Genomic DNA, 27,454 nt, shown 5'->3' on the forward strand with positions numbered 1-27,454 from the left:
CAGAGCAGCAACTCCTTTCATTTTTAAGCATGCAGGAGAACACAGCCTATGTATTTAAAATTACTCTTCCCAAAAGCAATCATGTTATACAGCTAAGAGCAGTTAGTCAGCTACAGGGGTATTAAACGCGCACACTGTTAAATAATCGCCCAGCAGCTATTTGTAATGTAACCATCTGAAGCTCTGACCCACTGAAAAACGGATCAGAAGAACAAAAAATTCTTCAGCTAATCGAACGTATTTCCCTCTCAAACTGTACTCTTGGTATTTCAGGAGCAGGTGGGCGGTAGGACCCGTCTTTCCCTTTCCCCCCAGCGATTTTTAACCAAAACTGATGGAAATCTCCCCAGCCCTGAGGGCGGAGCGGGATCGCCTCAGCGGCCCCGCGCCGCGCATGCGCCGGGCTCTCGCGAGAGCTGGGGGGTAAACAGGGCACAAAATGGCGGCGGCGGGGCTCGGGGCGGCGGCGGAGGCACGGTGAGGGCGGCGGGCGGGCGGCGGTCGCTCCCTGCGGGGCTCTCGCGTACTCTGCGCTCCCTCCGTGCGTGTGGGGAGCGCCGCGCCCTCAGAGCGAGCGGTAACCGGGCCGGGGGTAGCTGCTGCTTGCGCTCCCGGTGTCTGCACCCCTCGGTGTTTGCACCCCTGCTTCGCTGCGGAGCCCGCAGCCGCGCTCCGGGGGCTGCTACCCGGGGCTCTCCCGGGGTCTTCCGCACCTCAGGCCGGCAGCTGCCCCCCTGCAGCGGCCGGGGGCTCCCTGCGAGGCCTCGGGCAGGCGGTAACGGGCTGTAAATAGCGGAGAGAGCCGCGGGCAGAGCGCCCCCGGGGCCGGCCGGCACCTCCGGGCTCCGCTGGGGGTCCCAAAAATTTTGGGGGGGGAGGGCGGCTCCGGGGGCTGCTTTTGGGGGCACGGACATGTCCCCATCTCCCTGTGTGTTACGAGGGAGTCACACGCTCCGGGTTGTCAGCGCGCTGCTCCTTCGCTCGGCTCTCCCTCAGATGCCATAGTTGTGTTTATTTTATTTTATTAATTCCTGCAGTTGGTTTTTGTTTTTATTGCCGCCTGGGTTGTTAGCCCGTGAGGCGATAAGGTGTGCAGAGATCAGCTGGTAGAGTCCCATGACCGCCTTCAGCTTCGGGATGAAGAGAAAAGTTTGTAAGCGCAGCTTGGTGTTATCCCTCAGGTGGAAAGAGAGGGAAATGCTGCTGCTGTGACAAAGAAACACTTCAGGGTTTTAAGAAAGAGGGAAGCGGCAGCTGTCACATGGAGACTTGATGCATTTTGTGCAAGGATTTGCTCTGGGATTGGTCCCACATTCTCCTAAACGGTGTGAGGTCCTTAATAAGGCTCCTGCTTTTCAGTCCCGGTCGCCGTGGGGCTGTGTTGTTCTCTGTGGCTTTTCCATGTGGTCTGGCAGACCAGACAAAAATGTTTCTCTTCCTTCATATTTTAATGGCTTTTTAATTATCTGTTGGTGGTTAAACATTAGGATTTTTTTTTTTTCTTGATTATTTATTCTGCTTTGGAGCGCAAAGGGAGGCAGCTTCCCTTCCATTTGGAAAACACTTTAAATGTTTAACTTCACATTACTACGTTTCTAAGCTCTGCCGTGATGTTCTCAGGTTGTGGTAATGCACCTCAAGAAAACGTGAAAGGATTCTTTCATGCTGGTAATCTCTTTTCAAGTATAGGGACTGCAGATTTGCTTCCTATAACAGTATTTCTTGTCCTCACCAGCTCCTGAAATAGTGTTTAAACCTGATTCTCCTTGTGTCAAATTATGTACTGTAGCAGTACTTCCATCAACAACATTCCTGATGCGAAGGGAAAAAAAAGCCACGCTTATTTTGGGTGTCTATGGATGCTTTTTATCATGCTAGTACTTTATTTTGCTTTTTATTTTTTTTTGTTTTAATAGGCCTTACGTGTCATTTTGTTCTTCGTATTCCACCTACGCAAAGGGTGGTAGAGTTTGGTTGTCACTGCTGTCTGTTCTGTTGCCAGGTTAATACCTGTGTATTTCACAGATGCTCTGGTGTGAGCCAGGAAGAGACTCGAGCATTCTTGAAAAATTGCTAACTGAAACACGCACGCGACTTTTTCCTTGCTATTTCTAATGCTAGCTGACAAATGATCTTTTGTGATTTCCGTGCTATATGTTTACACAAACTTGAAGCTAACTATTTTCTATCTTGCCTTGCAGGTTGGCTTGTAAACAACTTTGCCAGTTCTTCTAGGGAGTTAACTTTGCCATCAGCAATGGAGTACAGGACTCAGCTACCATATCCCGAGTGACCACATCTTTCAGGACAAAATGGAGAAGAAGCGTAGAAAGAAATGAGCCTGTTTATTAGGCTTTACCTCAAAAGACCATGAAATCGATACTTTGGACACAGCTTTAAGAATATCCAGTTGAGCAGCACAGTGAAAGCAGCGTTTACTGAAACAAAAATGAACTAGTTTATAAAGAAGAAAAGTGTGATTTGATTATATGGAATTTTTGGAATGAGACCATTTTCTTCTATGACCATGAAGTTTGCAAACATCTGGTTTGTTCTGGTTGTTATTTTACTCTGTGGCAAACAACACTTCAGTACCAGGCTAGGGAATTCTTCCCATGAGGCTCACATATGTCCTGGATGTTCTCGCCTTACTCTAAAAGTGGAATTCACTTCAACAGTCGTGGAACATGGTAATAGAGTTAAGCATTAAAAAAAAATCCATGTGAAGTTCAGGGGCATGTTACTGGGCTGTGGTGTTTGTGCAGTTGTAATATTCAGAGACTATATGAGTAGATCTGCTAACTTATCTGCATTTAAATTGAGAATTTTTTTTCGAAGGTTCTTGGTTTAACCTGGCACAAAATTTGAACATGAAGAGGAAGAGGGGGGAAGTAAAGAGTAGGTTAAAAGTGAAAACAGAGTGTGAAGGCTCTGATGGGCAGGTCTGGTCTAGTCACTTTGGTGTGCTTAGTAGTTGTTCACTGACCTGCTTGGTGGTATGGTTAAGGCTCTCATGTCTGTAAGAGGGCCACAAAGGAATGAGAAAGACGAGAAATATGTGGGTTTGTCAAGAAAAAGATTGAAAGTGATAGTATGTTTGTGAAGAAATAAGAAAGATAAGTGCAAAGGGAGCTGATGAAAGGCAAACTAAGGCTGATACCGCTCCTGAAATGGCAAAGGGGAGCAGCAGAGCAAAGGTGGGTGCTGAATTGGGGAAGGTCTGTGAGGCTGGACAAAGCCAGCCAGTGAAGAGGCAGGGGGAACAAACAGTAACAGGGTGCAGAATGCGGTCTGTTGGCATGGGCAGCTCTGTGCCTGCAGAACTGCAGGATGAATTTAATGAACGTGTGGTCTATGAATGGCAACAGGTTGTGGAGGAAGGATGAGCAATGAGCTCATATCGTTTGCAGTGCTTGCAGGGTGCACAGCTGCCATTTAGGACAGCATCTCTGCTGTATCTGAAACTGTGGGGTCACGTAATGTGCTGACTCACCTGATTCAGTATCAGAAGTCAGTAGCTGAGTTGTCCTTAATTTATCCCTCGACCCTGTGTCTGGTTATTCCCTTGGGTGCCCATAATGTGCCCCCAGCAAAGCTATGTACCTACACATGCACAAGAGACCAGCAATGACATCTTGTGCGTTTGTTAGCCAGGGGCTTACTGAGGTAAATGTGGCTGTGCATGCTGGCGCTGCAGTGCACCCACGAGTCCCTAATCCAGGTCAAGGACTGGGCTCTTGGGGACAGCTTTGTTTTTTGTGTGAGTCATAGATGGTGCCAGTAATTTCCTCTAAAACTCAATACTGTGTGGAGGCTGGATGATTTTAATTCATGCATGTGAGGAAGCATATTGAATTGGCGTATCAAATTGACGTATATATGAGTAGATATGCCGATATAAACGTCAACTTGTACTGCTGGATGTGACAGCAAACTTGTTCCTTCTCCCCTGCTTACCCCACTTGTTTCACCTTTCCATGCTATTTACAATTCTGCCTTCCTTTCAAAGGTCTTTATAATATTTTACAGATCTCATCATGCAAAAATTTTACGTAGTGCACAAATAAATTGCAGACCTGTAAAAGCAAAAAAAAAAAAAAAAGTGCCTCAAGTTGTGATTATTAATTCTGGATAAAGAAATGTTGAGATCTTTAAGAAGTGCATGCATAAGTAAGCTACTTTAAACATCAGTTCTGATGATCTGTGTTCTTGTTCCAGAGTATATTGTGGCTTTTAATGGATACTTCACAGCTAAAGCTAGAAGTAAGTTTATTTCAAGTGCACTAAAAAGCAGTGATATCGAGAACTGGAGGATTGTACCCCGCAACAACCCAGCCAGTGACTATCCCAGTGATTTTGAAGTGATCCAGATCAACGAGAAACAGAAGGATGGAGTACTGACACTAGAAGATCATCCAAACATCAAGCGAGTAACACCTCAGCGGAAGGTCTTCCGATCACTCAAATATTCAGACTGTAAGTAATGCTATGTGTGATTGCATGAGATCTGCTTTGGGAAAAATTAGGACTGTTGCATAAATGAGAAGTGTCTTATGGTTTTTCTTTAACTTAGAGCAATCTGTGTGTTTGCCTATGAATTATCGGGGTCTTGCCATAACTTTCCTAAAGCATGGCAGTGAATCCATCTCCAACGTAGAAACGTTTCTTTTGCAGCAGTCAGTTAACAAACATTGTGGACCAGTGTATCCCTAGTGGATAAAATGGAAGCTTTCACTTTGACACCATTAACATATCTAGAAAAAAAGAGATCTGTAATGATGTGATGTGGATATTTGCATAAACAGCAAATCTTTTGTTTTTCCTCATACTTTTTTTTTCTTGTCTGAATCCTACATAGCTGATCCTATGTTGCACTGCAATGAAACCAGATGGACTCAAAAATGGCAGTCGTCTCGTCCCTTGAGAAGAGCAAGTCTTTCTTTAGGTTCTGGCTTCTGGCATGCCACAGGTCGCCATTCGAGCAGGCGTTTGTTGAGAGCTATCCCACGCCAAGTTGCTCAGACTCTGCAGGCGGATGTCCTCTGGCAAATGGGTTACACGGGTATGCCGTTTGTTGATTTAGAATAACTTCCTTTGAGAAGCAAGTGAAGCGCAAGGAAATGTCAATTGGCTGATAAGTATTAATCTCGTTGGATGCCAGTTCCGGAAAGGTTGAGCAATGCTTTGTTTTGAGGTGCCCTGTATGCTTACAGAGCACTTGTGTGTGTGTGTGTGTGTGTGTGTACTGTTCTTACGAGGAAGTAGTCGTGGTTTCTGATCTGTGGCTCAATTTCTGTAATGGAGTAAGAGTTTTGTTTTAAATCCACAACTTAGTGAACGTGCAGATTAAACATGAAAGTATTCATTCACTTGGCAGAACACATTTGTTATGAAGCTGAATAAAAAACAATCCTTTTCTTTTATTAGGTGCTGGCGTAAGAGTAGCTGTATTTGACACCGGGCTGAGTGAGAAACATCCCCATTTCAAAAATGTAAAGGAGAGAACAAACTGGACAAATGAGAGAACCTTGGATGACGGTGAGTTACTGTGCACAGCTGGGAGACCCTTTCTGAAGGTGATGAGTGCTATTTTGTGTTGCAAAGCTGCTGTTGCTGCTGTGGTGGCAACACATCTGTTAACATCTGTTGAAACTACATGTCTTGAGATTTTATGCTTAATTTTTCAGTATCCTGAGTGCTTTGTACTCTTGCCAAATTCAACAAATAGCATTAAGATTCCAAGAAGGTGTTGCGTGTGCCTCCTTTAATCATATGTGGTGTTTCATCATAGGTTTTGGAAAATGTCAGGGGACGAAAACATTGTGTTCTGCCGTTTCACAGTGCATGTGTGTTTCCATACTTAGGAGGGGGAGTATGTTCCTTCTTTACTGTGCAGTCTGAAACTAATTCAAGATTCGCGAGCTTTCTGTATTTTTTTTCTAGTCTATATAGTTTTCACAGCATTTGTCAATGCTGGCTCATAGCCGTTGACATTCCAAAGAACATTTTATTTTCTGCAGTGTATTTGTGTTCCTTTTTCATGTGTTGGCCCTAACTTGCTCTGACCGTGTGCTTTCACAGTTACTCATTTCATACGGTCTGGGTCAGTGAGTCAGCTGGCAATTTAATGCAATCAGAATTCAATGTGTATATGTGTCTTGCTCAGTGTTCTGTGCACCTCCATGGTTTTATTAAGCACAGTATTTCTTTGCATTGTGGCACCTGCTTTTGGTCACACTTCCTCTTAGTGCTGTGGCCAGATGGTTGCTGCACAGGCAGATTTTGAGCGTGTAAATATAGAGCAGGCAGTCCCCTAAAGAAAAAAACACATTATTTTGTGAGGAGAGGAAAAAAATGTTTTCTTGTCATATTTTTCACCCTTAACCAAATATGATTCTTGCAGAGGCAGGATAAACCTCTTTTAAGAAGTTTACATATGCATATGCTAGCCTGGTGACTTGCATTTCCCAAAATAATCTGTTGTGATTCCCTTGTGTGGCTCTTGGTGTCGTTGATAGCAATTAGGTCTAGGAACAGACTGTGGAGTGTGCGTTGCTCCAGGTTTCATCAGCTGGAAATTCTGGCCCCTCTGAATTCAATAGCAAAATGCAATTTAAGAAGATGAGGAGTGAACCCAGTGTTAGCAGTTTGTTGTGAAGTCTGTTGGATCAATGTGATTTATAGTATAGGTGTTGTTTAACAATGAAAATCCTTAACAATGAAATGTTTTGTCTTCTAACATCTTATTTTGTTCCCTTCTGTCTGTGATAGGTTTAGGCCACGGGACTTTTGTAGCAGGTGTGATAGCCAGCATGAGAGAGTGCCAGGGATTTGCTCCAAATGCAGAACTGCACATCTTCAGAGTGTTCACCAATAACCAGGTAGCATCTTTACAGGTGTTTTAATTTCTGCCTTTTAAGATTAATGCTGTTTTAATCCTTTTCTTTGGGAATACTGCAAGTACTTGTAAATGTTGATATATGTTCTTTAAGTGAGAAGGAAACATATTTCTAGTTAAAAGAAGCTTAGTACAAGATGTCTTAATTTCCAAATCTGGTATATTTTTCAGAAATAATGTGTTAAAGTTTTATCTGTATAATGTTGAAAATAAAAACGCATATTGAGCACTAGAAATACTAGGAAACTGCTGTTAGTTTCGTGCTTTCTATTTGTGTTGTTTCACATCATCTTTCTGAAGTCTGTGTTGTCATGGAATCACTAGATTTTTCCATTGATAGCTTTTGTTTTCTGCTGTCTTATACAGGTCTCATATACATCTTGGTTTCTGGATGCCTTTAATTACGCAATTTTAAAGAAGATAGACGTACTGAATCTAAGTATTGGTGGGCCAGACTTCATGGATCATCCATTTGTTGACAAGGTTAATATGAGGAAATAGTCTTCTTGTTTGTTCAAAATGGTTTTTGGTGGCAGAGCCTTGTTGTAAATGCTGTTTGTGTGTAGGTATGGGAGCTGACTGCCAACAACGTGATCATGGTCTCTGCTATTGGCAATGACGGCCCTCTGTATGGGTAAGTTCTGGTGATCTCTTGGGTTCTGGTGGACAAGGATTTGTTAGAGCTGGTCCAGGGGCGGGACAATGAAAATGATCAGAGGGCTGGAGCATCTGTGCTATGAAGAAAGGCAGAGAGAGATAAGGTTGTTTAGCTTGGAGGAGAGAAGGCTCTGGAGAGACCTCACTGCAGCCTTTCAGTACTTAAAGGAGGCTTATAAAAAAGATGGAGAACAACTTTTTACATGGCCAGATGGTGGTAGGACAAGGGGGAATGGTTTTAAACTAAAAATTAGATGTTAGGAAATTCGTATCTCAGGGAGTGGTGAGGCACTGCAACAGGCTGCCCAGAAGGGTTGTGGATGCCCCATCCCTGGAGGTGTTCAAAGCCAGGTTGGACGGGACTCTTGGCAACTTGAGTTAGTGGGTGACAGCCCTGCCCATGGCAAGAGGAAAAAAAGGCAAATAAGTTCTTACATGGTTTTGGAAGTAGTTGTGCTTGTACTGGAGGGTTTTGTCTCCTCCTTTTTGCTGTAATGTGTTTATAGAAAGTGACCAAAATTAGACTCCCACCTCTGTCTCTATCATTTGCCTTAGTAATACATTTGCGAATTACTTAGGTGAATATTTTTCATTCAGACAGTGAAAAGTTAGTAAAAGAACAGCAGGGCTTCCAACTGATACTGCCGCAGTAGTAGAAGCAGACATCTTTGAGAACAGATCTCAGACTTGAAGAACACAGAAGGATCAAGCAAGAATTATTTGCAGAGTATTTGTAAAATAGATGCCTAAGAACAGATTTGATTTTATTTTTTTTGTCTTGAAGATACATGGTTTGGTGTAAGTTACATGTGAGTTATTAAGTGCTTGCGAAGTTGCTTTTAGTCATAGAGCATAACTGTCTTAGGCAGGACCAAAACTTGTTTCTGTGCAGTTTAGATAGAAAGAAGGCCTGACAAAAATCTGATGGCAACGTGCCCTCTATCTGTATAAACTTATGGCTATGGTAATGTGTGTGTGTTTTTTTTTTCTTTTTATTGTCTTGCTAACTCCCATCTTGTTCTAGGACTCTGAATAACCCGGCTGACCAGATGGATGTGATTGGAGTAGGCGGCATTGACTTTGAAGACAATATAGCTCGCTTTTCATCTCGGGGAATGACCACTTGGGTAAGATACTTTAATTGTGGCCAGCCACATGTGCAACCAAAATAAGTGCTTTCAAAAGGGAGCCTTTTTTAGAGGGGTAATCTCGTGCAGCTGGTTTGTGTGGAGTGAACAGTGATAGAAGATTTCATGGAAGCTAGGACTTGTAAGAGAATGATGTAAGACCTGAAGCAAGAAGCTTAATACTCTATCTGGGAGTACTCATCATTAATGTTGGCTGCTTTTGACATTTCTGAGGTATTTCTAAAATGCCCAGTGCCTTCTGAATCACAGTGTGGAGTTTCTTGTGAGGACAAATCACTGCAGAAATGAAGCCAGCACTTTTCCTTAAATCCTAGGCTTCCCGGGTGCTATGTGTAACATTGTGCTTACTTCATATCCTTTCCGTTTGCAGTTGACCGTTGAACTGGGGTGACTGGTACCACACACGTGATTTCAGATTAGGTTGCTTTGTGATCTTGATTAAGGACACTATTATGTACTATTTTCTGTTTGTACCGCTTATCATTAGCCAGGTAGCAAAGTGGTTATTGTTTAGTTGGTAGTTTCATGCTCAGCTCAGATACTGGAGGATCTGGCAGTAATGTTGATGTCCCTTTCCTGAATTGAGGATTTGCCATACGCAGTTTGAGCCCTTCTTTAAGTGTTAGATGACATTCTCTTAGTTGAACCATAGCTGATTTAGTAAATCATTTTACTGCTGAATTACCTGCATTAGTTAGTTTAAATGTCCAAATGAAGCAAGCAGTGTTCCAAATGTATTAGGGCACCAATCCATTCGTTCTCTTTTCACAGGAGCTGCCTGGAGGTTATGGTAGAGTGAAGCCTGATATTGTTACCTACGGCTCTGGCGTGAGAGGGTCTGGTATGAAAGGCGGATGCCGCTCTCTCTCTGGGACAAGTGTAGCATCTCCTGTCGTAGCAGGAGCTGTTACCTTGTTAGTAAGGTAAGGCTTAAATAAGAGTCCCTTAAAAGATTCCAATACAGGAGGGTCATTTAAAAAACAAAACAACAACAACAACAAAAAAACACACAACCAAACAAAAACAAACCACAAACAACCTTGAAGGAACCCTCCAAATGAAACTAAATGGTGTTTACATTTACAAAAACGATCTCAAAGCATAGAACTGGTTTTCTCCTACCTGAGGCATTACTTTGTCTGATTGGCTCTAACCTTTCTGGGACTGTTTTGAATAATTATGTATTTGAAAATATAGTTAGGGTTAGGTTAGGAAAATATAGTTAGGAACAAAAATTCACTTTACAAAGTGAATTCATTAAGTGTTTGATCATTTTGAATTGCTTTTGTTGCTTGTGTAGAAGAACAGCTACTCAGAAGAGGCACCTACAGCAGGTAGCTATCTAAATACTCGTAAATTTTATTGTGTGGGCTTTTATGATTATTATCCGGTTGCGTAAGTTATCTGTTGCACGTGGAAGAATTTAAGAGGAAGATAGGAGTTGCAAGTCTCTACTTTATACTTGTCACTGTGACTACCTAAAGATGAGAGAAGAGTTTTTCAAATACGGAACTCCTATGTCCAAAATTTGAAGTAATCGTTGTATTTCCTCTGTAAAATGATGCATTTTTCTTTGGACAACAAAGCTATTTCTGCCCACCTCCCACCCCTGAAAGAGCTATGCAGAGGAACATCCCAGCAAGTTGCCAGTTACAAAGGGTTGGATTTTCAGAATATTCTATTTAGCATGTGAAAATACTACCCTGGTTATAATGACAGCTGGTTATAGAGCACATTGTAAGGATGTAATTGATGTAATAATACTGGTTTTCAAGAGAAATTTGTCAGAAAATTGTCACTTCTATTTTCATCTTCAGCAATGCCAGTGAGAAATCAATTAATAATGGACAAGTAGGAACTGTAGATGTTCACAACGACCTAATTTTTGTTTGCATTTGCTTTAAATGAAATGACAACTTCAGGCAGAACAGTAAGCAAGACAAGCAAGAAATTAGAATAATAAAGGCCACCTAATGTGATCTATTGTTTCCTATTTCAGCACAGTTCAGAAGCGTGAAATGGTGAATCCAGCAAGTATGAAGCAGGCACTTATTGCATCGGCACGGAGACTTCCCGGAGTCAACATGTTTGAACAAGGACATGGCAAGTTGGATCTCCTGAGAGCTTATCAGATCCTCAACAGCTATAAACCACAGGCCAGGTTAATTTTAATCCTCAATTAATCAACTACGTACTATAATCTGCTATATTTCTGTTAAGAGAGCAGGTGATATGCCAGAAATTCAGTTAAGCAACCCATGCTTATGCAACAAAGAACTTGCATAGATCTTACGTAATCCTGAAGCATGGATTTTGACAGGAGAGGGGATAAAAAGTCATTGTATTCTACTCAGGGTAGAGTAGTGTAGGGGCTTGAAGTGTCTTTGAAAGATGAATTTACTTTCTCTTCTAGGCTCAATTTAAGCTCTCAGATGTTATGAATAATGCCACCTAGAACAAAATGGGACAGTAGTCCAATTTTAGTTTACCAGAATGAGAATGTTCTCACTGTGCTGAAAAGTTTCTTTTGCTTTGTGGAGAAAAAAACACCACGAAACTTTAAAAAAAATAAAATAAAAAATAGAGGGGAAAGGAAGATTCGGACATATTTGGGAAGTGCTTGAAACAGTAACTATGACTGGCATGTTTTAGCTATAATTTTTTCATACATCAGTTTTGTATAGCAGCCTGTACCCCTACTGTATTTTTTTTTAATTTTGCCTCCTGTCTCTTTGCTTTTAGTTTGAGTCCAAGCTATATTGACTTGACAGAATGTCCCTACATGTGGCCCTATTGTTCTCAGCCCATATATTACGGAGGGATGCCAACCATTGTTAATGTTACTATCCTTAATGGCATGGGAGTCACTGGGAGAATTGTGGACAAGGTAAGAGTCAACATTGTTCCAAGTCCTGACTATTAACATCACTACAAGTTTCCCAGAAAGGATTATTTTAGCTATACATTTGATAGAACAAATAAACTTTTTTACTGGTGAGAGCAAGAGATGCGGAGTGTTTGGTTTTAAAGGACGCACCCAGATTAGTAAGACTTGTCACCATGAACTATCTGCAGATTTTCCAACAGTGTGCTGGTTTCAGGGGCGTGTAGTACTTTGTCTTCGTAAAACCAGTTTGGATTGATTCCACTTAGAGATTTCTTTGTGTTCTGATAGCATTTAAGATCTTCTGGATATTCTTTCCTCATCTCTTTGGTCTGGAGCATAAGAAATCTCAGTAAAGGATCCTGGTGTTACTAATTGTGCCTCTTATGTGGTCAAAACAACCTGAATGTGTTGGGTTATCAAGGCCTGTTGCAAGATCTGTTATTTTATACCAGTAATGCTGAACATCTTTGTTGAAAAGAGAGGATTAAACTTTTTTTTTTTTTTATTAAGCTTTAAGTAAGGTTAAATATAGAACAGATAGGTAACTTGTCCCAAGTTACATAAGGCCCATATCTCAAAAATTTAGCCAGTATAAATGAGCTTAATTTCAATATGGTAGTGTGAATCCCAAAGCCTGTTTTGTATTTGAGCTTTACACTAAAGGGTATAGAAGCTCTTATCCAATATTGTTAGCTAATTATAATGTTCAGACACACCTAGTGTGATCTGCTTGAATCTCTTAGAGCCATAACCTGTTTTGTTACAGAAAGGAAATCTAATGTCTTTGCCAATACATTTTTGCATAGGACCCCAAAACATTAAATTGGGTGCACTTAGCATGCTGTCCATAGAGCTGCCTAGAGTCCTGCCTCTGAAAAGTGTACGCTTTGGATCATTAAGGCTGTCATGGTTACGTTAATTTGTTGGCACAACATGTATCTTTTTGGACTTTTTGTAATTTGGCATTATCTTCAGAAAAGCTAAGATGGGTTATTCCTGTGGGCAGAGGAGGAGGGCTGTGTGCACAAAAATTAGTAACTTCAAGTTCTGTCTTACCAATGTCCTGTCTTCATTTCACAGCCAGACTGGCAGCCCTACCTCCCGCAAAATGGGGATAATATTGAAGTGGCTTTCTCCTATTCCCCTGTGTTGTGGCCTTGGTCTGGATACTTAGCAATTTCTATCTCGGTAGCGAAGAAAGCAGCATCGTGGGAAGGCATCGCTCAAGGTCACGTCATGATCACAGTATCATCTCCTGCAGAAAATAAAGTGAGTTCTATGTTTTGTTTGTGTGTGTGTGTGAAGTGGTGTTAATTATTAAAACTGCTTCACAGTATACAGATAACTTACTTTTATGGGATTAGTCTGGTCCTGTAATTTGATGCATGAGTTAAATTGGGGTCAAGGAATTGAGGAGTACAAATAATGATCTTCTTAATGTTATTTTTTTTATTATGAATTCTACGTAACATGTTTTGAAAAAGAGACAATTTAAGTGTCTTTCTCACAGAACCATCCTTAAGTTCCTGAGAACTTCCCGAGAAAATTTTAAGGTTTTGAATGTTTAAATCAAATAACAGTTGTAATGTATTTCAAGTACTTTACATTCTGAGCAGAAATATAAGCTGTTGAGTGCAGAAAACACAACGGTAATACAAAGCAAATGTCAGCTCTTGGTTTCCAAAGCTGGTACTGGTTACTAAAAATAGACTTGATACTTCTGTTTTTTCAGTCTTTTACACTCCACAGTTAACTGGTGAATGTTTAAGTGGGGGAAATGAATTTCACTGTGGTTTGTTCTGTCCTTCAGTCTAAGAACGGTGCAGAGCAGACGTCAACGGTGAAGCTTCCAATAAAAGTGAAGATTATTCCTACTCCGCCTCGTAGCAAGCGAGTCCTTTGGGATCAATATCATAATCTCCGTTATCCACCAGGATACTTCCCCAGGGATAATTTGAGGATGAAGAATGATCCGTTGGATTGGTATTTATCTCAGCTTCTATTAAATCAGTATTTCTTGATTGTGTATTAACGATAGAGAATAACTTCACTGAATGCCAGAGGTCCCTGGCCCTTTTCAGCATGCCAAGAAAATCTCTTAGATTCTGCATGCTTTTTTTGTGCAGGTTTTTGTTGTTATTCTATCTGGTTTTTGTTTCATATGAAATGAAAACCTTTTTAAATACCCATTTAAGACACTTTGTTGTTTTTTTCCCCTTTTTTTTTTTTTTTTTTTGTTTTGTGTTTTTTTTGGTTTGTTTTCAAGGCATAGTTCCTTTCTGCCCTGAATCTATGATGATTCTGAGATTTCTCCCATGGAACTGAGGGAGACACTTTATTACTTGCTTTTTTTTTTTTTTTTTTTCACTTATTTAAAATAAAAAAAAAAAAAGAGAAATTGGAAAGATTGAAGCAAGGAATGGCTGACCAGTTGTCTAGGAACTTCTCTGCTGAGGTTCAGCAATTATTTGCAGGTTTTCCTGTGCACTTCTTCTAGTTAGTGGTTAAAACTGCTCTTACTGGTTCTTCATGGAGGAGGAAGTCCTGTGAAGAGGATCTGGTTTTAATGCAGCAGTGCTTCTCCGTGACGTGCTGTAAATATACAGAACTGTGCTTTGTAAGGGATGTTCTCAGCCTCTGGCTTTGACTGTATTACCCAGCTTTGTAGCGCTCAGAACCAGTCTCATTTGTGGAAAAAGTTTGCAAAGAAGGGATGGTAGTTGGAAAACCACTGGTTATCATTTGAAACAAATGGACCGTTCAGAAGCTAAACTAGGAACTAATCTGTAATTACAGGATGCAAATCCTATTCCTCTATGCCAAATTAAAATGTTTTCAACAATCTTTTCTCTTGTCCTAAGGAATGGAGACCACATCCACACAAACTTCAGGGACATGTACCAGCACCTAAGAAGCATGGGTTACTTTGTTGAAGTTCTTGGTTCCCCGTTTACATGTTTCGATGCAAGTCAGTATGGTAAGCACGTGCTAATTGCCTTGTTCTCAGCACTGTTAACTTCTTCCTAAAATGGCCTGTGTTTTAGAAGACCGAAAATGTTGTGGGGAACTGAAATAGAATGCTAGATAGAAAAATATTACAGCAGTGGGTGTATCTGTTATTTATATGCTAATACTAAATTGTGCAAAGTCTAGTAGAATTAGTGCAGTTCTGTATCCTGATCTTGAAAAAACGAGAAGGAAAACACCTCAGAGTAGGTTAAAAGCCCCTCTGCATTCAGTCCCACAGAGGTAGAACTGAATTTGCCGGGTTTTTGCACAGTCAGAATGAAGCACGGGTGAACTGCAGACTCGAATTGAAAGTGTCCATTCTGTTTTCTCAGCAGTGGTGTTTTTGAAACTTTGGTCTTTGTGGATAGATAAAACGGGGCAAAGTATTCTCTACAGCCCTGCATGCTTGCAGACCAGTGTGGTTCGTTTCTTCTGTGTTGGATTTGGGGGTTTGATAGATTTGCTAGTCAGGAGGCAAACTGAGCTGTCCATGGTCTTTTCTGCTTCAGTATGCCCTTCTAGTTAACCCTGACAGGCTCCGACAAGGCCCTCTTCTTCTTTGGTCTGGGGTGTTTCTCATTTCTCCAGTGGATTGTAAAGAGAAGAGGGTGTGTTTTCTTGACAGTTTTGTAGTTCTGGAAATGTGGTCTCTAGTCATCTTCTGTTTTTCTTGATTCTTCAGTAAATATCGCACTGCTGTTTTTTGAGCTCAGCAGATGTGCAACTGGAGACAGAAGTGGTAGCCCTTAAAAGCATAATAAAATAGTTTGCTCTGAGACCTCTAGATTTATTACAAGGGCAGGTCTGCTTTGCGTGCACAGATTTGTCAGCTACAGCTCGTGTTTCTCCTTAGGAAGATGGAAAAGCTTGGAGATTGGCTTTTAGATTGCCAAAATAGATTAAGGTGGGAGATGAGTGCTTTCTGCGCCTGAAAAATGCAAGTAGGTAGAGGTGAAGGAGAAAGCACTTAAGGAGGGAATGGAACAGAAATATGCAAGTGGAATAAATTTGGTACATGAAATGAGGAAATGGCTGAAATAGTCTTCTAATAACTCTGGTGAAGCTCTGCAGTAGAAGCAGTGGGGGGCAAATAATGTGGCTCAGAAACAGTCTAAATCTGTTTATAAATAGCTACATGACAGGTGTGCTTTCAGGGGAATAGACTTGAAGCAGAGACATCTCTTCCAATCTTGCAACCCACGTTGAATGAAGTTGCTTTGGAATTGGAAGAGGTAGCAGGACTTCATGTGATCCTGGCATTTGCTGGCACCTCTGAACATAGATGTGTTGTTGGTAGTGCACAGTGGCAGGATGGCTGAGGTTGCAAGGGTTCAGTAGAGATATCTAGTCCCATCCCTTACTCAAAGCAGGTTTCTGAGGACTGTGTCCAGCCAGGTTTTGAGCATCTCCGAGGATGGAGACCTCGTGACTTCTCTGGGCAACCCATTCCGGTTTTGTCTTAAGTCTAAATGGCGTTTCCTGTATTCTAGTTTGCACCCATCGCCACTTGCCTTTCACTGGTCTCCACTGAGAATAGCCTGGCTTTATCATCTTTGCTCCCTCCCATCAGACATTTATTTATATGCGTCAGTAAGATTCTTCAGCAGCCTTCTTTTCTCAAGCCTAAACGATCCCAGCTCTGTCTTCCTCCACATGTCCACGGTTGTTGTACTGGATACAGCACCACAGAACTGTCTGACCACTGCTGGGCAGAGGGAAGAACCGAAGAACCTCCCACACCCTGCTGGTGGTGTTCTTCCTAATTCAGCTTACAGTGCTGTTGGCCTTTGCCACAAAGGTGCATCAGTGGCTCACGCTCCCATTTGTTACCCAGCAGGTCTCCCAGGTCCTTCTCTGCACAGCAGCATCCCAGAGGGTCAGCCCATACAGGTACTGGTGTATGGGATCATTCCTTCCCAGGTGCAGGACTTTGCATTTCCCTGCATTGAGCTGTGCAGGGTTCCTGCCATCCCATTTCTCCAGCCTGTCAAGGTCCCTCCGTGGAGCAGCTTAACACCGTGGCCCACTTCTCTTCAATTTCTTTTGTGTGCAAACTTGCTGAGGGTGCACACTGTCCTGTCATCCAGATCTTTAACCTGGTTTCTGCAGGACATTTATCAGAAGGCTTTCTAAACTTCATAAACACTGACTGTTACAGAATTGGCTGGGTTGCAAGGACCACAGGACTTAATCAGATTGCTCAGGGTATCGTCCTGCTGAGGTTTGTGCCACCTCTGAGGATGGAGATTCCACCACCCCACCGAGCAATCAGAAAGTGAAGAAGCAAGATGGGTTAATATTTAGGAGTAATCTAAAAGCACAACCATATTTTTAGGGAATAAAGTATTTCTTTTCCTGTTCGTGCTTTTCAGTCATGAGTCGTGCAGAGACAGTTGTGCAAAATACCCACTTGTGTTAATTTTTGCATGGGTTGTGTTAATACTGATAACGTGACAATGAACAGGCTGGTGAGCTCTGCTTTTGCTTTTACATGCAGGGACTTTACTGATGGTGGACAGCGAGGAAGAGTATTTTCCAGAGGAGATCACCAAACTGAGGAGGGATGTTGATAACGGCCTGTCGCTTATAGTGTTCAGTGACTGGTACAACACATCTGTGATGAGAAAGGTCAAGTTCTATGATGAAAACACAAGGTAGCTGTTTCTTTAGTTTCTGTAGGAAATACAATGTCATAGAACTGGTGTTTTATGGACATGACTGTCCTAAAAACCCCAAAGGGGATACAGTGTGCCTTAGTACCTGCGGCACTTCTCAAGCTGCCTCTAAGAAGGGAGTACCTCAAGAGCAAAACTGACCTTAAGCTGCAGAGCTTAAGGAGAATAGCTTCCTATTTTCCCGTGATCTTGAAACCACCCTTGGTAATGTAATCTTGTTTTTAAAGCCCAGGAAAATGTTTACAATAGAAAGAAGTAAAAAATTGGAGACTGGCAAAGAAAAATTGAGACGTTTTTACTTTGGACAGCAGAATAAAAAAGAAATGTAGCTTGCAGACTGTATCACTGGGATGTGCAGCCAATGTTGAAATTATTCCAGTGTGCTTTATAAAGGGAAAATAAATTAATACCAATGGTAATGGTAAAGACCTTTCTAATTACTGTAGTTTCAGCCTGTTTTATGTTAAGCTAGAAAGATCTTTCTGCAACTTGGGAGCAAGTAACGCTGCTTCATTAGAAAAAGCTAGAAGCAAATGACATGACTGTGACTTTGGCCTCATCATAGCCAAACACCAAACCAAAGACTGAATTTCTTTGTAGCAAAACAAAGTTTTCTATGGAACTGGAATGTAGTGAGAACTTTACAACATTAATATTATGTTACTTCTGCTCAGAAGGATAGGTGTCAGAGAGACAGCTGCTCACGTGCCCCGGAGTTAAATGAGGCTTTGAGAGTTTTGAGTTCATTATTTTAGTGACTTGAAAAAGTTCGTGTGTGGAGAGACCTGATTTTTCATAATACAGACTAGGAGTACCTTTTTTATACTAATTCACTATGTTACACTTACTTTTATAGACAGTGGTGGATGCCTGATACTGGAGGTGCGAACATACCGGCTCTGAACGACTTGCTGTCTGTCTGGAACATGGCCTTTAGTGACGGGCTCTACGAAGGCGACTTCACCCTGGCAAACCATGAAAGTGAGTACTGGAGTCCCTTGCCTAAAACAGGCTGTGAACAGCAGGTTGCTTGTTTGGAAAATAGTTTCTGTGAGGATCAGCTTGAGTGAGAGTCGAGGGAACTGCTCTGAAATTGAGTGAAGAGAGTGATAAGCATGCTTATGTGATTGTTTCCTGCATCCAATAAATTTTCAGACAAGGTAACAAATGTCCTGAGTTTATGGTTGAATTCCAGGTGAAGGATATTCTTGGGGCGTCCGTATTTGTCTGTACTATAAATACTGCTTGCCGAGATGAAGCCTTGGGTTAATCTTAGTTTTGCAGTTAAGTGGAAATCTTAGATTTTGAAGAAAGAAAATCGATTGGGAGTCTTTCCTTGGGATACTCCAATTTAGATGTACATCAAAGCATCCTAAGAAGCTTTGTAAATCCCTGTTCTTGTGATCTTTTGAATCGATTTCCCTGAAATGAGTGTGTTTTACTAGTTTCAAGTTCAGACTTTGTGGTTAGGGCACAGGTCCATGACCTGATTGCTTTCAGACTGTCTAGGTCTAGCCAGTCTTTATTATATTTTTTTCTGACTGAGTCACTTGATGTTTTAATGCTTTGTTTCTAAATCTCTGCCTTCCGACTGGTTCGTTTGGAATGTGTATGTGAAAAGAGAAGGCACAGGGGGGGCTCTGTACGCTCCCCAGCACTGACCGAAGGAGACAGGTTCTCTCTATAAATAATGACTCTTAGTGCAAGCTACTGCCTTTGATGAAACTTTTCAGCTTAAAAAAGGCAGTGTCAGTCTCATAAATGGAAAAGCTTAAAAGCAGTACATAGAGGTGAACCTGGAAAACGTGCACTTAAAAATAAACGCCTAATCTATATGTACTGGTCAAAATACACAAATTCAGATAAATGTTAAATGTTCCTGGGAATATTTTCTTCTGTGCTTGTTTTGCCAGCTCACTGGATTAGGTGGGAAGGGGGAAGCATCACTTTCAGTCTGTAAATGCAATTCTGTGATGTCTTTCAGTGAATTACGCATCGGGATGCAGTATTGCAAAGTTTCCAGAAGATGGCATCGTCATTGCACAGACCTTTAAGGATCAAGGTATGCTTTTTCTTCTTTGCGTTTTAAGTAGAACCTGTTAGTGCAAAGCAAAGTTACAAAGCCTAAAGGTGCAAAAACTGGAGTGAAAAATGCATTAAAAGGCTGGGTATTTTTTCATTTTGTGTAAAATGTGCAGTTGGATATCTAGAGGAAGCTGCAGTGTGACTGTATACACAGTTTTTATATAGTACAGCAATATTCAAGTGTATATGTGCAGTCTTCTGTTGTTTGCTGTATGTCAACACATCTGCAGATGTGTGTGGCTTTAGGGGAGGAGATTGTGTTCCATGTCCATGCTTCTCACACCTTGCAAGTGATACCAAAATATATTTGTACACAGAATTACTCTAATCATTGACAAAATTGGTTTAAGTGTTATGGTAGCTGTGATCTAAGGGTGTAGGTAAGGATTTTGTTAGACAAAGTTTTGCCTACTACTTACTAGATTCTCACAAGGGAAGCATTTTAGGCACACAGGAAGCCTGAGCTTTCAGACAGGAGTGATCTGTTCCCTGTGCACATCCATTCCCTTAAGTTTTATCGTAATACCTTTGAGTTGATGAGGTACTCAAACTCAATACCTTTGAGTTTGAGGTACTGATTCAGAGCTGTAAGAGCAGCAGGCAACAAAGACCTGTTTTTAAGAGCCTTTAGGAAATGCTGTGTAGGACTAGCTGACCAGTACTCTTAAAGCTATCATGGGTCAGGTTTGTGTCTATGGATGTAGAGGATTTGAATGTGGGAGCAGAACTGCGTGCATAGCTTCTGCTACGAGCCAGAAGCTGTCAGAGGAGATGAAGTGCACTGGAGTTTTGTGTGACTTAGTGTGCAATAGGCACATGTGATTACTTAATAGAGAAATGTTCTGGAGCAGTAAGGAGCTCATCCATGTCAGCCTTTGGGAGACCAGGTGGTACCCCTGAAAAGCTATGTGCTGATGGCTTAGGTATTTCTGTGTGAGAGAGGGAGGGAGACAGCATTTGACAAGTAGCCTGCTGCACCTGCTTTCTCTGAATCCTTTTCATTTCAATTCATGAAACAAAAGAGCTCGATGTTTTGCTTCTGTTCTCTGAAGGCAGCATCTAAAGTAAAGGAGACTAAATACTTGACTCAAATACTCTGAGGTTGGTCATCTTACTTTGTTTTTCGAAATGGGTGTTAGAGGTGGGAAGCTAAACTAAAAATCAGTTTTCTACAGAACTCATTTTAGTATCTTAATGAATTGGGGTGTTTTCTTTCTTGCTGTTTATGGCAGCCTTCAAGTTTACTGGAGATAAAAGCAATTGGATAGATTTGTCAGATGCAAAGGGCAGATTTACAGCCACGTGTCCACTGGGTTTTGCTGCACGTACCCATTTATGCCACGAGACCTTCCTTTGGTTGCTTTTTCCATGTTTTTCATTCACTGATTAAAATTGTAAATATTTTGGAAATGTGTTTGAAGTTGCCAGTTTATTCAGTCATGCGCAGTGCTTTTGGATGCAGGCTTTTAAATGATACTTCCAAATTGCTCTTTGTGATACTGGTGCAAGTGTTTCAGAAAAGGCTTATCTCTGAACCGTGGCAGGGCTGGATGTAACAAAACCTGGCTCTACCTGCCAATTCAAAGAGCAGCTGGGGTAAAGAGGGAGTGCAGTTTGCCAAAGGTTGCTGTAGAGGCAAAGGTGGGAAAATTCATGTTACTTTTTTTTTTTTTTCCTTTTGGCATATGTATCCTCACTAAACAATACTTCTATTTGTTCCTAAATTGAAAGCTGAGCAGGTGAAGTACAAGGGAAGTGGGTACTGCAGAGTTGCAGAGAGATGCAAGCCCAGCAGTCTTCAAGATAGGCTTTGACTGATTTAAGTCAAAGTCCTTGTCTTGCAGCTGCTGCTTGCAGAGAGACAGATGTTGTTTCATGGAACTTCCCTATTCTCTTTTTTGTTCCATAGTAAGCTTTCTTGTAGGAGAAGGTAGGCATGACAGCAGTATGTTGGCAAAGAGCAGTATGCGTTGTGATGGCTGATTTTTAAGTTACCTTGTTCTGTAGACTTTTGCAGGACTAAAACAACGTAATGTGATTTTTAAGGTAGATCAGCTTGATTTAAAACTTGGTGCTGAAAATATTAGGATTTTTGATTTTGGAATGTTGAAGTTCATCCAGGATTTGATGTCTCTTATTTGCTTCTGTGCGAAAGAAGGAAAACATTAATGTCAGCAGAAAACTTCACAATCAGGGTCTTGGAGCAGTTTGATTTTTATCTTAACACCATGTCTGTTGTTTTTTTTTTTTTTTTTTTAAACATTTTGCCTATATCTGTGACACAAAGACTGGCATAGCTGCGTTTGTAAGTTTGCAATGTAGACTGTGTTGATCTGTAGAAAACCTGACGTTTTGCAGGCTCTGAAATTTTTGTGCTTTCTTTTAGGTCTTGAAGTTTTAAAACAGGAGACTGCTGTAATTGAAAATGTCCCTATTTTGGGACTTTACCAAGTTCCTTCTGAAGGTGGTGGCAGAATTGTTCTGTATGGTGACTCTAATTGCTTGGATGACAGCCATCGACAGAAAGGTGTGTACATTTGACACGCAGAAAGAATTACTCTCTTAGCAAATGTCCTCTGGGTTTCTTACAGCTCCCCCTAGAAACAGCTGCTTTCTAGGGAAACTCTAAAAATTCCTGTGTGAGATTTAGCTTCATTTCTGTGGAACTCTATTGAAAATGCTGTCAGGTGCAGTTGTAACTAGAGTGTGCCCCATAAATTTTATATTTATATATATATATATATATATATATATATATATATATATATATGTATATATGAGACCTAAGATATCTATTTATTTATTTATTTAGGTCTTTGTCACTGATACTTTAAAATGTTGGGCTTCCATCCCTTGCCTAATTTATTTGAGTTTAAAGGAACTTACTGCCAAAGTGAGCTTTCCATCTTTAGCTGATTTCTGTCTTTTCCAAACATCATCTTTAAAGTTTTTCTGGTTTCTCCTTGTCTGTCTTTGGATGGGTTCCAGTGACTTGCTGTAACACTAACAGATTGGTGCCTTTTGTGCAGCTTTAAATTAAGTAATAGAGTAATGCTCTGTGACCTCCTAATGCTGGCAAATTCATTGTGACCTATGAAGCAAGGAAAAAGTGGAAGGCTCCTAAAAAATCCTTTAAAGTTAGCTTTTGAGTTGCGAATCAGCAGCTGTGTCTCCCGCAGAGACATCAGTAGCTTTAACTGAGGTAAATTCCTAGCATTTGTGAATATAAATCCTTAAAATCTGATTGACCTCTTTAACAATCAAAGGTGAAGGTTTAAGGGACACCAGGATTATGAAGATTAATCCCCATTCCCAGCCAACTTTTCCCTGGGTTGAGAAGTTCTGAGAAAAGTAGTTTTGCTGTATGGTGGAAATGGCTGGAAAGACACTGTCCCACTCCTGAAAATGGAAATTTCGGGGGACTGTGGTGTTAACCAGGTGGAGTGCACGTGCGTTAGAGGTAGCTCCGGCTTAAGGCAGCAGTAAATCAGGAGAGAATCAACACAAGGTTTTGTATGTTGTTGAAGTGCAAAGGAAAACCATGATGAAGTATGTTGTGGTGTGGTCCACAACAGGCTGGGGACCAACAGCTTTTGTCGGTACTCCTTTTCCTTCAGCTGGGATGTAGCCAGAACCTCTCCCGTTCCTTTGTTATGTGCTTTTTTGGTTTTTTTTTAAGCTTGGGAAAGCAAATGAGTCAGAGCTTTCCACTGGGGGGGGGGGGAACTACCTTGTTTTTAATTTTATTTGCAACGTATTTATTATGTCATCTTAAAAATAAATAAATAAATAAATAGTTGCTTCTCTTTCCCTCATAGAAATAATATCAGAAGCCTAGAGCTCCCTGTGAAAAAAAATGGTAATTTTTTGCAGGAGCTTGACTGGTTCTGTCCAAACTGGAATTCCCATATTTAAGATGTGATTTTATGACTTCCTCCCCCAAAAGAGCCTGATTTGGTACACAAGACAAGAAATTTTCAGACTGAACATATTAATTTTGTGTTTGTGTAGAGTTGGAGGAGGAGGGGTTGAAAGTTGCATCTTTCCAAAATCAGGCTTAGGACTTCAAAAGGAGAATAACAACAGTGAGAAATTCCTTGTGCTTCTGAATGCCGCCATATCCTGTTTAACAGAAAGATAAGCCATTTGAAGTGTAGCATAATGCCTATTTTGTGCTGGGGCCCGGGGCTGTGAAATCCACAGATTGCTTCTGGCTCCTGGATTCCCTCCTGCAGTACACCTCCTACGGGGTGACGCCGCCAAGTCTCAGCCATTCCGAAAACCGCCAGCGACCGCCGTCAGGAGTGGGCGCCTCTCTCCCGGAGCGGATGGAAGGTGAGAGCCTCACTTACCGAGCAGAGCCAGCACCCAATGGGCTGTCAGGGTAGAATTTGAGGCAGACCAAGGCAGACCCTTGAATTACATGCCACTAGGGCCAGCTTGGGGTGAGCTCTGTAATTCTAACCGGGAGAGTTAGTGGTGAGTCAGTACCGTAACAAGCTCCTGGTTTTACAGCAGCTCTGGTTAGGCAGAGGGAGATGTTGGGAACTCTCTTATCCTCCCAGTCTCTTGGTAACCCAGTCTGTCTCTACTGTGAATCGCAGGTAACCATCTGCATCGATACTCAAAGGTGCTCGAGGCTCACTTGGGAGACCCTAAACCCCGTTCCCTTCCTGCTTGTCCTCACCTCTCCTGGGCCAAACCACAGCCTTTGAATGAAACTGCTCCCAGGTTTGTCTCTCATTTCTGTACGGAGTCTTGCTTCTAAGTTCGGCAGAAGAGTCATTTGTTCCGTCTGCTTTTACAATGGACAGCTGGAATTCTTTTCCTAGAGAAACACCAGATTGTAGAGAGGAAATGATGATGAATGCCTCCTCAGTGAGTAATTCTGACTCACCTGATGGTTACACTGTATTGTACGAAACCGGCTGATTTTAAAAATAGCTTCACAGGTCAACACACTGTTATGATTGAGTGATCCCAACTTAAAGGGCTTGCGTAAATACATCATCACCACGTGCTTTTGAAATACTTTTCTGAAGCACTTTCTTGGATAGCTAGCCCAACTCTGCCTTGTGGTGTATTTTTTGTCAGTCACTCAAAAGCAAATGCGTCAGCATGCTTGTCTGTTAAGCTCCTAATGGTAGCTTTTGGTAGTCTGCGTGCAAGAAAGAATTGCTGGTAAATAGTTGTTGGTCTAAAAGTGTCCCTGTGACATCTGCAGTGAACTTTGGAGGCCTGCAAGCTGCAAAACATAAAGAATGGACAGGATTGTGGTTTGGGTCTGAATTAGTGAGTAAGATGCAGGTTTCAGCAAGGTTTCTACGGATGTTTCTACAAAGTTCCTTGTGTTACTGAAGTACATGGGCGGACGTTTGTCTTTGCATTTCTTCTAGCAACCTTTGGAAACATCAGAAATTACTATCAATTGACCTTGATAAAGTGGCCCTGCCCAGTTTTCGACAGAACCGACCCCAAGTGAGACCTTTGTCCCCTGGCGAAAGCGGAGCATGGGACATTCCTGGAGGTAAGGGTTGAAAAGCTGGAACGATATTGTCTTGCTTGCTTTTTATACAGTCTTCAAAACAAACAAACACCGAGCAGACCGAGGGAGGACACGTGTTTCCTTTCAGTTGTGAAAATCATGCAAATACAAGTAGGGTTGTGTTGTAAGAGACTGATGGGGCCAAAGATAAATATATTTACATATGAATAGTTTATTCAGAAGGAGTCATATGGCATACAGGGAGTAAGTTTTTTGCTGGGTGCTTTTTTGGCCAGTCCAGGCTTATTTTGGCGCTGTTCAGACCTGTGGTAGGCAGCAGCAGCAGCTCTGTCCTTGGGCGCTGTGGCCTGGTAATGCAAAACCTCCTAATTAAAATTCCTTCTGTGAGTGCACAGATGTAAAAGCAGAGTCCAGAAGGGTTTTTCCTGAACGGTGCTTTGGGGAAGGTGTTAGGCTAACAAATGATGTAGAGCACTTGAAACAGCTTTAGTGTAATGGTGCTCTTCTTGTCAGCTCGGCACCGTGAGCCCAGCTGGAAGCTGTCTAAAAGCCTCACGCATGCTCTTTTCCCAGCCGAGCTGTGCGACCAAATGGTGCCTTTAAAAAGGAAGGGCTGTGCAGCTCATCCTCGCTGCGTGCACGTGCAGTCTCTGGAGCAAAACAAAATCCCTTTTCTCATGGCGTGAGGGTTTGTTGGCATTTATAGAAAACATTTAGTGGTAAAGTTACGATCAAGTGCTTGCATCTCTTCACTTGTAATGCAGAACAGAAGGTGGCTGTTGCAGGGGAAATCTGGGTTATGCTTTGATGTTCCGAAGTAGGTCAAGGTGGAAATGCTGGTGCTTTTCTGTGAAGTTAGTTAGCATCCTGTCTTATTTTCGTTAATTGGTCTGCAGTTGTTAATCTTCCTGTCTGAAATGTAATCTGATTATGGCTGTTTTGTCTCGGAATAAGAACTGCCATCGGATCACTTTGCTAGATAGCGTTAATGCTGCTAAGAAGTTGCAGCTCCTGTGGTCGCTTGTCACTTCCAAACCTCCCTGCTCTGCCTTTCCAGGTATAATGCCCGGACGGTACAACCAGGATGTGGGACAGACCATTCCAGTCTTTGCTTTCCTTGGTGCCATGGTGGTTCTGGCGTTCTTTGTGGTGCAGATCAACAAAGCGAAGAGCAGGCCAAAGAGACGGAAACCGCGAGTGAAGCGACCGCAGCTTATGCAACAGGTTCATCCACCAAAGACGCCTTCTGTGTGAGAGCTCTCGCTTGCCAAAGATGACCTCCTTCTACCAGTTGCTTTCCTGGATGGTCGGTCACTCCCAGTGAAGGAGCAGCGAATGCGGTGATCGTGCTGGCGCTACGCATCTGACATCATCTCATAGTCTTTGGTTTCTGGAGAGAAAATAACAGGACCTCAGTTGATCATCTGTACATAAAACTGCAGCTTTAAGCAGCCAAACCCACCAAAGACTTGAATACTGTTCAGAAGGCTGCTTAGTCACTACATAACCCACGAAGGGGAAAATGGACCTTTTTTTTGTAAGCTGACCAAACTAAAATTTATTTGTTTAGAGGCTATTTTCTATATTTATTGTTGGGGAGGGCGGGGGGAAGAGTCACTTTAAGAACCTCTGCTAAGGGAACGCAAGTGCATTTTTTGGATGGGATGCAATTTTCTAGAATGCTCTAACGCTGAAGAGTGCAACTTACATTGGTAAAGGAGGGAGGGGGCAGGAGGGACTAGTACAAATCGGTGAGACATAGTCCTGCAGTTTATTTTTATAAAGCCAACTACCATGATGTTTTGTAATTTTTGGTCATGATTTCACCATTGTTGGTGAAGCAGATTTTCAATAAATATGTTATCTATATGAAGCTGAGACAACGTGCTACGTGGCTTTTCTTTCCGCTGCCAGTCAGAGGGAACAGGCTGGTGAGTAGAGAAAACTTTCTTGTGTCCACTTCTCCCCCCATATCTTTATCCTTAAAACAAATGTTCACTTACCAGGGAAATGGGGCTTTGACAATCCACAGTAAGGGCTCTCTATTTGTGTGTTTGACTGTCTTCAAAAAAAGCTAACTGCAGAAAATATATCAACAGCCCTTCTTCCATCAAAAAAGGGGGAGGGGATGAGCTATAGGGCTCAGCAGTGGGTAAAGCAGCCAGCCCACAGGGACTTGCAGCCTGGGGGCTGAACACCCCAGTAAATGGGAGAAAGGCAGAAAAATGCCAGTGAGGAAGACCCAAAGCCCCCAGGGAAGCACCCTAACAGGGCCTTTGGTTTGTAGCTGTCTTCTTGGAGGGAGCCTGGAAAGCTTTGGTGCCTCTGCTCTGGCCGGTGCTAATGAGGAGTCTCACTCCTCTCGTCACAGCGCTAATGAGAGATTACAGCCCCAGTGCAGCCTTGAAACCAGAGTCAACTTGTATCAAAGCGCCATTCCGAATTAAGAGCCTTTCCCAGTGGCTGGTATTTTACAGCCCAGTGGCCAATTTCTAAATCATAGAGGCCAATTATTCCCAGAGCCTTTGGTGTGCAGCTAATGAAGGCCTGGGAGGGCCCTTTTAAATGGTTATAAGCCCCGCAGGCAGC

The 27,454-nt window shown here is 42.0% G+C and overlaps 1 protein-coding gene across 2 annotated transcripts; it reads left to right on the forward strand.

Annotated features, from left to right (window-relative positions):
* Positions 1 to 340: 340 nt before the first annotated feature.
* MBTPS1 (membrane bound transcription factor peptidase, site 1) lies at positions 341 to 26,748 on the forward strand. Of its 2 annotated transcripts, none has more exons than XM_068693508.1 (23): positions 341 to 477; positions 2,202 to 2,690; positions 4,219 to 4,476; positions 4,859 to 5,062; positions 5,428 to 5,538; positions 6,772 to 6,881; positions 7,265 to 7,381; positions 7,465 to 7,532; positions 8,580 to 8,682; positions 9,475 to 9,626; positions 10,703 to 10,864; positions 11,446 to 11,590; positions 12,671 to 12,859; positions 13,401 to 13,573; positions 14,452 to 14,567; positions 17,097 to 17,253; positions 18,131 to 18,255; positions 19,259 to 19,336; positions 21,746 to 21,886; positions 23,563 to 23,694; positions 23,964 to 24,090; positions 24,756 to 24,886; positions 25,923 to 26,748. In XM_068693508.1, exons 2-23 carry the CDS (start codon positions 2,504 to 2,506, stop codon positions 26,117 to 26,119), a joined length of 3,183 nt encoding a protein of 1,060 aa, XP_068549609.1. In that variant the 5' UTR covers positions 341 to 477; positions 2,202 to 2,503; the 3' UTR covers positions 26,120 to 26,748. The 2 variants fall into 2 exon arrangements, with proteins under 2 accessions (XP_068549609.1, XP_068549610.1); XM_068693509.1 differs by having other exon boundaries at positions 438 to 577.
* Positions 26,749 to 27,454: the final 706 nt, after the last annotated feature.

The sequence above is a fragment of the Anas acuta genome, chromosome 10 (assembly GCF_963932015.1).
Source record: "Anas acuta chromosome 10, bAnaAcu1.1, whole genome shotgun sequence".
Classification (NCBI taxonomy): domain Eukaryota; kingdom Metazoa; phylum Chordata; class Aves; order Anseriformes; family Anatidae; genus Anas; species Anas acuta.

Excerpts from the sequence above, each read along its gene's own strand:
- MBTPS1 (XM_068693508.1), top strand. The coding sequence starts at position 2,504 with ATGAGACCATTTTCTTCTATGACCATGAAGTTTGCAAACATCTGGTTT. Across the intron at positions 18,256-19,258 it reads CACCCTGGCAAACCATGAAA|TGAATTACGCATCGGGATGC; the intron begins GTGAGTACTGGA and ends GATGTCTTTCAG. Across the intron at positions 23,695-23,963 it reads TCTCCCGGAGCGGATGGAAG|GTAACCATCTGCATCGATAC; the intron begins GTGAGAGCCTCA and ends TGTGAATCGCAG.